The sequence below is a fragment of the Pangasianodon hypophthalmus genome, chromosome 10 (assembly GCF_027358585.1).
Source record: "Pangasianodon hypophthalmus isolate fPanHyp1 chromosome 10, fPanHyp1.pri, whole genome shotgun sequence".
NCBI lineage: Eukaryota > Metazoa > Chordata > Actinopteri > Siluriformes > Pangasiidae > Pangasianodon > Pangasianodon hypophthalmus.
The window spans coordinates 16221943-16233679 of NC_069719.1; the positions used below are offsets into that span (position 1 = coordinate 16221943).

Genomic DNA, 11737 nt, shown 5'->3' on the forward strand with positions numbered 1-11737 from the left:
TCTGTTCTTTCCACCTGAAAGCTTTGTTGATGGCTATATCATGACCTTTCCTTCACAGAATTGTATTGTAGGTTATCGTATCTTCAGACAAGGCAGTGCACATGGTCAGATGGTGCACATCACAGCAGTCTTTAAAAGTCTGAAGGTCAACATTAGGAAATTACCTAAGAAAAGGATCTTACCACATGAAAGAGTTGTACTCATCCCCTTGCCATTTCTACTCATTACTGTTGATTTCTTGTGTAACTTATCTGCATACTTAGCAATTTGCTCTGGTTTTGAATGTTTTCTGATAACACTGTAGTTAATTTGCTATTGAAGTGGCCAGTGAGTGTACATCCTCTCTCTCCCTGGCATTTGTAACATGTCTTCTACTACATTCTGTCTTAAAAAAAAACACCTTCCTTTCATTCACTCTGACTGTGGGCTAAAGTGGAAATAATGAAAGAGAGGTGGGAGAAAAAAACATGGGGGCGGTTTGAAGGGTAAGAATAAGTGTAGTAAACTTCACTCTTTCTGCTCTGTGTTGTAGAAGTTTTTATGTGATAAGTGTATGAATATGTGCTAAGTAGATTACATAATACTCCAGATAAGATTTTTCTTTCCTCCTCATTGAGTATGTAACACAGATTTAAAAATCGTACTTTACCTGAATGGGAACTGCAGTACACAGAATTTAATAATCGTATAATCCTGTTACAGGACTTATCCTTGTAAATGTCTAATGCTTATGTACATATTATCGAACCTACAGCCTCAATATTAATCTAAATATGCTAAATATATAAGGTCTGGCATCATATATATATAAAAACATATCAATATTGCAAAAATAAATAAAATAATATTCCTTTACTAATATAAAGCAAAGTTGAAGCTAATATATATGAAGCAAATATACAGTATATCAGATCAGTCTGACTTGTCTTTAACGCCTCACTTGTGTAAACTGACATTTTCACCTATATACTCTGATCAGCAATAACATTATGACCACCTGCCTAATATTGTATTGGTCCCCCTTTTGCTGCCAAAACAGCCCTGACTTGTCGAGGCATGGACTCCACTAGATCCCTGAAGGTGTGCTGTGGTATCTGGCACAAAGACGTTAATAGCAGATCCTTTAAGTCCTGTAAGTTGCGAGGTGGGGCCTCCATGGATTGGACGTGATGGCCAGCACACCCTATTGGATTGAGATCTGGGGAATTTGGAGGCCAAGTCAACACCTTGAATTCTTTGTCATGTTCCAATTTTACAGTGTGGCAGTGCGCATTATCCTGCCGAAAGAGGTCACTTCCATTAGGGAATACCGTTGCCATGAAGGGGTGTACCTGGTCTGCAACAATGTTTAGGTAGGTGGTACTTGTCAAAATAGCGTCCACATGAATGCCAGGACCCAAAGTTTCCCAGCAGAACATTGCCCAGAGCATCACACTGCCTCCGCCAGCTTGCGTTCTTCCCATAGTGCATGCTGGTGCCATCTCCTCCCCAGGTAAATGATGCATACGCACCCGGCCATCCACATGATGTAAAAGAAAATGTGATTTATCGGACCAGGCCACCTTCTTCCATTGCTCCATGGTCCAATTCTGATGCTCACCTGTCCATTGTAGGCACTTTCGGTGGTGGACAGGAGTCAGCATGGGCACTCTGACAGGTCTGTGGCTACACACCACATACACAGCAAGCTGTGATGCACTGTGTGTTCTGACACCTTTCTATCATAGCCAGCTTTAACTTTTCAGCAATTTGTGCTACAGTAGCTCTTCTGTGGGATCAGACCAGACGGACTAGCCTTCTAGTCACACTTCCCACGCACATCAGTGAGCCTTGGGCCCCCATGACCCTGTAGCTAGTTCACCGGTTGTCCTTCCTTGGACCACATTTGGTAGGTACTAACCACTGCATACCGGGAACACCCCACTAGACCTGCCGTTTTAAAGATGCTCTGACCAAGTCATCTAGCCATCACAATTTGGCCCTTGTCAAAGTCTCTCTAATCTTTACGCTTGCCCATTTTTCCTGTTTCCAACACATCAACTTTGAGAACCGACTGGTCACTTGCTGCCTAATATATCTTAACCCTTAACAGGGTTGTTATGTTACAACCTTTATGTTACAATATTATACACTTCACCTGTCAGTGGTCATAATGTTATGTCTGATCGGTGTACATAAGGTATGTTCAATGTATTTAGTGTTTAATAAATTCGTATTTATATGTCAAATAGCACATAGTGTGGAAAAAGTGCTGCTTGTACTGTAGTTACATAATACTTTAATATTAAAACAAAATAATCCATTCAGTTCATTCAATTCAAATGTTTTATTTTTCTGGAGCTATCTCCTCTTCCAACACCTAATACTGGGAGCATAAAAACAGTGATATGCTTTAGGGCATTTTGTGAATCATTAATCGGTATTTTGACATGCTTACCAAAAAATGCAATGGCTTTGAGCAGAGATTTTGGTGGGACAGGACAACATTAATAACCACATAGCCTCAAACAAAATTCAGTTGAGAGGCTAATCACACTCATGCTATAGGCTACTATGTAGTGAATTTTTTTAGTAAGGGTGTAATAGGCAGTTGAGAGTCAGCAACATACAGGCATCCAGCATACAGTCTAGTGGCCCATGTTGAGTGATTTTAGACATACATTTGTTCAGCTGTGTTTAAGGAAATGTCAATAACCAGGTTGACAGGTTTCAGCCAAAAAAAATAAAAAATTCAGCCCATCTACATCTCAAAAACACACAAAAGGCCTGAAGCTAGCCCCCAAAAAATCAGGAAATGGAAAGGGGGCATTCTTCTCAGCCTCTGTGTGGCAAACAAGTAGTTCACACATATTTTTGATGTACAGATATATCCACTCCATAATCCCTCTTTCCCTCTCCCAATACATCTTTGCAATACATCTTACAATAGAAATGGTTCAGTAGATTACAGACAAACTGCCAGCACTTGATTAATTTGATATATGATGAATAAATATCTAATTAAAAACTAAATTGACTAAATTGACTCCTTACAGGCTGGAATTCAAAACAAATTTAAGTGTTATTAACTGTCTGTCCACTGCTCCTACCCCAGTGAAACTGCTCATAGAGTGAGCTTGGTGCAGAGCGATCCCTGCCACTATGGGCCTCTATTGGAGCTTGCTGCAGGTCCCATTTTCTGAACACCAAGTTGAAATTTATGAAGATTAACATTTACTGAATGACTGATATAATTGAAGCTCTGCCTCACTTGCCTGTTGACGAGCTACCACTGCAGAAAAATTTAACTATTAATTATGGAGAGTCTTGACAACTAGTTTTCTACTAATATACAATTCATGTCTAGGGTTGTTCAAGCATGTATTTACAGCTTCCATTTCCACTACTTGGTTTCACATGTAAATAAATATGTCTGACAGTGAGGTAGAAATGTTTCCATATGATGCAAAATGTACTGAAAGTACAACAGTGGAAAAGCTGATGGTGAGATATTGATAGCCTAAATTTCCCAGTCTTGGTGTTGACAAGCAGGATGACAAGGAACTGTTGGTGTAAACCTAAAAAACGGGTAGGCAATACTTTTGGACTGATCTGCAAAAGCAATTAGCCACTAAAGCTCCAGGTTTCTCCAGATTACTTAAAGGGAGTCAGTGAAAAAACTTACAGGACGTCCCTGTTTCAGAACAGATTTGTAGAAACTTGCTCTGTAAACACTTTATTTTATTGCCTCAGACACAGTTTATATATATTTTTGCCTAATTCTGGACTTAATTTGGTTGTTAACTATGATATTTTTTGGATCAAGCATAATGGATGTATACACAGAGTCAATTTATTTTGCATTCAGAATATTCTCAAGCCCTTGTAACACTTACTTCTAATGTGTGAAGCTCAACAAAAAAAGGTCTTTTTCTGTGTTAGTGTTAATGTGTTGATATTTTCTCTATTATCAGAAAGACTGATGTTATTCTGTGGACAGAATATTAGTGTTTTACTGCAGTAGGCAGTGTGTGTCATTACAGCAAGTCTTTCTTGTCCTGATGATCCTGTAGTCTCAAACTGTACTGGCTGAGCCACTGGCGAGAGATCTGGTAGAAGAATCCAGGTGAATTCTGACACCACGTGGGTGCTGTTAGCTACACACACAAATACAGGACAAGAGTTTACTTTCAGCCAGAATTTATAGTTGCCTGTAAGTGCACATTATCAAACCAGAACACAAATACAAAACCACGAACAACACTACAATAAATTCAATTTTTTTAAACTGCTGTGTTTCTCAGTTTGTTGTTTGTTTTTGGTTTTGTTGTGTATCTTGCTGTTGTGTTTTTAGGCTTACTGGTGTGTTTCTGAATTTTGCTGCTGTTTGTTTTTGGTTTTGTTGTGTTTTCTATTTTACTATTGCATTTTTAGTTTGTTACTGTGTTATGTACTTGCCACTGTATATGTATGTGTACAGTACGTGCCACTGTAAAGACCCATTGTTACAGTGGATATAAAAAGTCTACACACACCTGTTAAAATGGCAGGTTTTTGTGAAGTAAAAGAATGACACTAAGATAAATCATGTCAGATCTTTTTCCACCTTTAATGTGAAATTGTAAAGTATACAAATAAAGTGAAGAACAATCAGAAACTTTTTCAGGAAAAAAAAGGAAAAATAAAAACAAAATAAAAACAATAACCTGGTTGCATAAGTGTGCACACTCCTAAACTAATACTTTGCTGAAGCACCTTCTGATTATATTACACCACTCAGTGTTTTGGCTAAGAGTCTATCAGCGTTGCACGTCTTGACTTGGCAATGCTTTCTCAATCGTTCTTGCAAAAACATTCTAGATCCATCAAATTGTAAGGGCATCTCCTGTGCACAGCCAGCTTCAGGTCACCCCACAGATTTTTAGTTGGATTCAGGTCTGGACTCTGGCTCGGCCATTCAAAAACATTGATCTTCTTTTGGTTAAGCCATTCCTTTGTTGATTTGGGTGTGTGCTTTGGGTCATTGTTGTGCTGAAAGGTGAAATTCCTTTTCATCTTCAGCTTACTAGCAAACACCTGAAGGTTTTGCACTAAAATCGACTGGTATTTGTAGCTATTCATGATTCCCTCCACCTTGATAAAAGCCCGAGTTCTGGCTGAAGAAAAGCAGGCCTAAAGCATGATGCTGCCACCACCATGCTTCACCGTGGGTATGGTGTTGTTTTGGTGATGTACTTTTTTTGCATCAAACATACCTTTTGGAATTATGGAATTATTATACCTTTTGGAATTGGTCTCAACAGACCATAACACATTTTGCCACATGGTTTGGGGTGATTTAGTCAGGCTTGGATGTTTTTTGTGAGAAAGAGCTTCCATCTAGACAACCTACCCCATAGCCCAGACATGTGAAGAATATTAGAGATTGTTGCAGATATTCCTGCAGCTCTTTTACTGTTGCCTTTGGTCTCTTGGCAGCCTCCCTGGTAAGTATTTGTCTTGTCCTTTTGTAAATTTTGGAGGGACATCTTGTTCTTGTTGATGTCACTGTGGTGCTCCATTTTCTTTATTTGTTGATGATGGCCTTCATGGTGTTCCATGGTACATCTAATGTTTTGGAAAATATTTTATACCCTCTCCTGATTGATACCTTTCGACAAGTGAGATATCATGCATACTTTGTAAGCTCTTTCCAGACCATGGCTTAAACAGTTGGATGAAACCAAGAAGATGTGAGGAAAATCCTACAGAAACAGCTGGTCTTTATTTGGGATTAATCAGAATAATTTCATTGATGACAGCTGTATGATAATTACTTTTGAACATGAGATTGAATGTGATTGGTTCATTCTGAACACAGCCACATCCCCAATTATAAAAAGGTGTGCACACTTATGCAACCGGGTTATTGTAACTTTTTCATTTTTCATATTTTTCCCTAAAATGTTTCTGATTGTTTTTCACTTAATTTTTATATATTGTAATTTCAAACTGAGGTTGGAAAAAGTTCTGACATGATTTATCTTGGTTTCATTTTTTTTTTACTTTGCAAAAACCTGCCATTTTAACGCAGGTGTGTAGACTTTTTTTTTTTTTTTTACATCCATTGTATCTCTTCAAAAACACAAACCTACCTTAGTTTGAATGAGAGCAGAAGAGGAACTTTCAGGCTTCTCAAACCCAAGGTGAGGTAAATCTCTGTTCTGCAAATGTAATAACCAATGGCTGCTTACTTCAGTTAATCTACTTGCACCCCCTAGTGCTCTAGAATAACCTAGAAAAATTTTCATTTTCTCTTCCAAAATCATCAATTTTTCTGCATAAATTGCATCCTGTCTGGTCTTAGTAGGTTGCATGTTTGCCATATTAATCCAAACCTTTACAGATATTATTATTATTATTATTATTGTATCAGATATCAACAATTTAACAGTTGTAAATGTGTCTGTACTTTGCTTACCTGCAAAGTGTTGGATTGTTTGAGCTGTAGTGTGTCAATGAGCTGCTTGTGGGAATGCAAGTTGGGTTTAGAACCCGTGATGCTTGGAGACTTCGGCTCACACAACAGCTGGTGGTAAAAGCTGGCACCCTTTCTGGACCGAGACAGAAACAAAACACAGATATTACAAATGTATGTCCTGTTTGTGGTTTGTAAATAATCACTGGTGGATTGAAGTGAACGACAGAGTGTTCCAAACATGCAGTGTGTGTAAAATGTCTTACACTGCAAGCCGCCAAGCAGATAAATTTTGTGGCCAGGATTTTGTCCCAGATCGTCCACAACATACATTCCATTAGTTGAAAATATTTTTCAGCTTTTCTCATAACATGTCATGTCTCACCTTAATAGTACTGCTGGCAGAGGAGGTGTGTGTGTGGAGATGTGCAGTAGCTGTGACAGTGGCAGGACATCCATCATGTCTGTATCTCTCACCATCTCCTCAAAATGAAAGCAATCATGGATCACAGTCCAGGGCTCATCACCTCTCTCTACCTGCACATACACACGCTTTAAGCTCTTCAGTAGTCAAAACATTTTTCCATGCACTTTGATTTAGATCACTGTACATGGAGAAGTTTAGGTGTAGTCACCTTTTTAATACTTGAGTTTCATTTTCAGATAGCAATAAAAATAATATAGCATTTATCAGTATTTTTATGGGTCTGAAGAATTTTCCCCATAATTGTAGAAGTAGTGAATAAAATTAATCTATTAGAAAAAAAAAACACTCAAGGGATAAGGGAAAAAATTTTTAATGCTTTGGATAGTTAATAGTTCTAGTTTTCTAAAAGGATTCTACTAAGAATCCCAATATTAAAATACACTAAAATACACTAACTCTAAATGAAACTTTCGGCTTGATGGTTCGTGTACTTCTCCAGAGATTTTCACTTCCCAAGAATTACTACTGTGATTATAAGTTGTTGCTTTGCATGTAACCTAAACACCAGAGACAATGTTCTCATATTGTCCTGTACATTTTCACACACTCAGTACTGTTAGAGTACTGTTCTACTTTAATTCATCACTAGATTAATATCAAAACCAACAATCAGGACTGTTTGCACAGTTAAGGCTTCTTAGCTTATCAAACGGGTTCTACATCTACATTTATCATTTATTTTACTTAAATTTTTTAAAAGATTGCATTTTCAATAAGAACACTGATTCACACTGAGTTCTGGGTGTGTAACTATATTTAGTGGCATTTACAAATGCAACTGTAATGGATGTTGGTGTGTTTACTGTAGCATAGGCAGAAAAACAGAAGTTTCTCCCCAGTGCATTCTCCTTTCCAAACCCCAAAATATCCACAGAACTCTTGTAACATATTAGAAATTTACTGGCAAATTTGTATGCATGAAAAGAACTTTACAAGTCATATTGATCACAACTATAAAGATGAAGAAAGAGCTTCCATTTAGTTGCCAAACATGTCACACATCATAGTTGAAGTATAAAAAATTACCTTGTGTTCATGACCAGAAATTTGTCCTTCCTGAGACGACAAGTCTGCAGAATCACTCTCTTCACTGAGATCTTCTTTAAAACTAGTCCAGTCCCCAAAGCCACTGCTGTCCCTGTGATCCTCATCCCAGTGCTCAGAGCTGCAGGTGGACCAGTCCCCAAACTGTTCACATCTCTCAAAGCCATCTTCACTAAGGTTCTCCATCGCTGCACACTCACACTTCATAGACACACCTCTTTCATCTAATCTGTGCAATAAAAATCTAATGCACAGCTTAAAGCAGGTAAAATAATCCACTGGCGTCTTCAAGCTTTGCTGGCAGTAGCAGCTGACTTTATCATATCTCCTCCCTCATAGTCCTTCTAATCTTTCAGCAACTATATAAACAACTCCGCTGTGATTAGTACATGCTTATGTTTTCAGTCAAAACTCCTCATTGTGAAGGCTAGACCTCAGTTCTTTAACTCACGTCTTTTATTTTTGGTGACTATACACGTGTCAGATGTTGTGGGAAGTTCTTTTGAGTAGCAAGAAAACAGGAAGTTGCCATTGTGTTTCATCTGAACACATGAAGCCAAACAGTTGCTTCCTCTGACTGTATGAGCTCCTGCAATGAGTTTTCTGTGTTAAGGTCGAATTTCCTGGAATAGAAGACAGAAGAAGATGGAGAGAGTGAAGGACATGCTGGAGTTCACACAGCCTAATGAAATAATTTTACATGAACATATACATTTACATCATATCTTGGGTTTTGTTTAGAAATTATGCTGCGATAATTGAATTTGATGACATCTTAAATCTGCATATTACACATACAAATACTCAGGGCTGAAGGAAAAGAGGTGTTTTTTTTTTTTTTTTTGCCTGGTAACTCAAGCACACTTTCGCTTTCTCTAGTCTGATCTTTTGAACAGATAAAGTCTTAGCATTTCACCTGAAAATGACCTCAGATCAGTGATATTGTGCAAAGAAAATGTAGAAACACAGACATGCGCAGACGCGCCTCTCACTGACAGCTGCCACTTAATCTGTTTACTGTCGTTTGTGTAACATTTGTCTAAGCTGTTAAATATATTAACTTCATTATTTATTTATTTTAAAGCTTGATTTGCAGTTTAATAGTGAGCCAGGTGATATCTTACTCCTGAGCACCAGGTTTCTCCTGTACTAGTGTGAGCTTTAATTCATTAGCAGCACCTTATCATTTTCTAAGAAACTGGGACTCTAGAGTCAAGTATCAGTTCCTATCAGAGTCTAAACTGCAGGAAATATCACTAAGCATATACAAGATGATATCATATACAAGATGATATTGTTAAATTTCTGAAAACATAAAAGAAAACAGTGTACATACTTTTTTTTTTTTTTTGCCGCTGAGGATTAACACACAGGTGTGCGATGTTCTGACTAAATGCTTCCGCACCGGTGAGCCTCTGACGCAAACAGGAGGAGCACAGGATGAGCGCAAATCAATCTTTCTCTCTCTCTCTCTCTCTCTCTCTCTCACTCACTCACACACACACACCTAGCACAGGTATGTAAAGGATCAGTCCCCTCCTTTGCTTCACTGACATTTTCTAAATGGTATTACATAAGGTGTACCCATACAAATCATTATTACTATTTAGGGAGTTGTGTGAATTTCCAGAAACAGAAACATTTGTTTTGAGAATGTTTTGAGCAAACAGATTTGCTCTCTTTAAAATGATTTTTCATTCATTCTTTTATCTTCAGTAATTGCTTTATCTTGGTCAGGGTGGTGGTGGTGGGTCTGGAGTTCTATGCCGGGAACACTGGGCATGAGGAGAGACACACCATGGATGGGACGTCAGTCCATCAGAGGACACCATGCACACACATTCATGCCTAGAGTAGGCAGTCCACCTAGACAATATGGCCAAAAGTTTGTGGATGTTTGACTTGCCTGATTCTGGGGCTTCCCTAAACCGTTGTCACAAAGTTGGAAGCAGACAATTGTATAGGATGTCTTTGTATGGTGTAGCATTACAATTTCCAGCATGATAATGCCCCTGTGCACAGTGTGAGGTCCATGAAGACACGGTTTGCCAAGGTTGGACAGAACCCTGGCCTCAAACCCAATGGACACCTTTGGGTTGAATGGGAATGCCAACATGCCTCCTCACCCGACATCAGTGCCTGACTTCCCTAATGTTCTTATGGCTGAATGAACACAGCCTTGCTTCAAAATCTACTGGAAAGCCTTCCCAGAAGAGCGGAGATTATTATAACAGCAAAGGGGGAATAAATCTGGAACAGGATGTCCAAAAAAGCACATATAAATGTGATGGTCAGGTATCCACAAACCTTTGGCCATATAGTGTATCTTTGGCAGGTGAGAGAAAACAGGAGAACCTGGAGGAATCCCACATGGACATGGGGAGAACATGCCAAACACTGCACAGACAGTGAGGTGTGAGGTGGCTATGCTATCAACTATACCACACACTATAAAGCCAAACAATACTACTAACCGGATGTTCAGTATGAACACATTGTGACTAGGAGTCCTGGGATAAGCACAGGACAGGCATCCATATGGGACCACAACATCAGAAGGTGGGTTAAGTACAGAAGCACCAAGAAGTAGTAGAGAATCAGAATGAACCAAATCAGATAGTCTTATCACTTATCATAGTTTTTTAAATATTGCAAAATCAAGACTTATATACTGTAATCCTTATTTTAATGTAATCTTATTTCTGCCATTAATGTATGCTGATAAAGCAGCTTTAGAAAAATCCAAGTCTAGACCCCTCTGCCATAAATACAGCACTTCCTTACTCCTAGTAACAACTAATACACATAATGCCAAAAGCATGTGGACACTTGACCGTCTTGTGCTTGTTGAACATCCCATTCCAAATGTGATCCCCTCTTTGCTGCTATAACAGCCTCCAGTCATTTGAGAAGGCTTTCCACTAGATTTTGGAGCATGGTGTTCAGTGGGGTTGAGGTCAGGGCTCTGTGCAGGTCAGCTGAGTTCTTCCACTCCAACCTTGGCAAACCATGTCTTCGCTTTGTGCACAGGGGCATTGTCATGCTGGAACAGATTTGGGCCCCTTAGTTCCCAGTAAGAAAAATCTTAGATCTACAGCAAACAAAGGCATTCTAGACAATTGCGTGGTTTCAATTTTGCGGCAACAGTTTGGGGAAGGCCTACATATTTGGTGTTTGGTGTTCAGTGCTGTTCGGTGTCAAATCTATTTGAACATTTTAATGACATTAAATGCAGCATGGACATGAAGTTTTTGTAGCTAAATAGTGATAAAACTGAAATAATCATCTTTGGTCCACCAGTCTCATCTGCTGGTATTGTTAATCAGTTAGGTACGCTATCTTCCAATGTGTGTGATTATGTCAAACTTATGTCAAACTTTGGTGTTATTCTAGATCCTTCATTGTGTTTTGATAAGTAGATTAGTGCTGTTGTAAAAAGCAGCTTCTTTCAGTTGAGATCTATTGCTAAAATCAAGAAGATGCTATCTTAGCAGGATCTGGAAACTGTAATTCACACATTTATAACATCACGGTTGGACTACTGTAGTTCCCTTTATTTGGGGCTGCAAATACACAAATGGCAAATGGCTTTCTATGCTGGCTGTCAGTCAATTTCCGCATTGAATTTAAAATTTTATTATTTGTTTTTAAAGCTTTGCATGGGCTTGTTCCACAGTACACATGTGATTTCCTTACTCTGTATACTGCCTAGGTATTCCCCATGTTAACATTTCAAGCATTAAAGAGAAGAATAAACACTGCAATCAGGC

At 38.6% G+C, this 11737-nt stretch overlaps 1 protein-coding gene across 2 annotated transcripts; it reads right to left on the reverse strand.

Annotated features, from left to right (window-relative positions):
* Positions 1-1989: 1989 nt before the first annotated feature.
* si:dkey-229e3.2 (uncharacterized) lies at positions 1990-11326 on the reverse strand. Of its 2 annotated transcripts, XM_026934496.3 has the most exons (5): positions 7950-11326; positions 6822-6973; positions 6440-6572; positions 6114-6182; positions 1992-4136 (listed from the first exon to the last, which is right to left on the reverse strand). In XM_026934496.3, exons 1-5 carry the CDS (start codon positions 8172-8174, stop codon positions 4017-4019), a joined length of 699 nt encoding a protein of 232 aa, XP_026790297.3. In that variant the 5' UTR covers positions 8175-11326; the 3' UTR covers positions 1992-4016. The 2 variants fall into 2 exon arrangements, with proteins under 2 accessions (XP_034164274.2, XP_026790297.3); XM_034308383.2 differs by lacking the exon at positions 6114-6182 and having other exon boundaries at positions 1990-4136.
* Positions 11327-11737: the final 411 nt, after the last annotated feature.

What these genes read in the sequence shown, in the direction of transcription:
- si:dkey-229e3.2 (XM_026934496.3), bottom strand. Translation starts at nt 8,174, where the DNA reads ATGAAGTGTGAGTGTGCAGCGATGGAGAACCTTAGTGAAGATGGCTTT. An exon ending in CTGCCAGCAGTACTATTAAG is followed by an intron (nt 6,573 to 6,821) that starts GTGAGACATGAC and finishes GTCTCGGTCCAG; the next exon opens with AAAGGGTGCCAGCTTTTACC. An exon ending in CTGCTCTCATTCAAACTAAG is followed by an intron (nt 4,137 to 6,113) that starts GTAGGTTTGTGT and finishes TTGTGTGTGTAG; the next exon opens with CTAACAGCACCCACGTGGTG.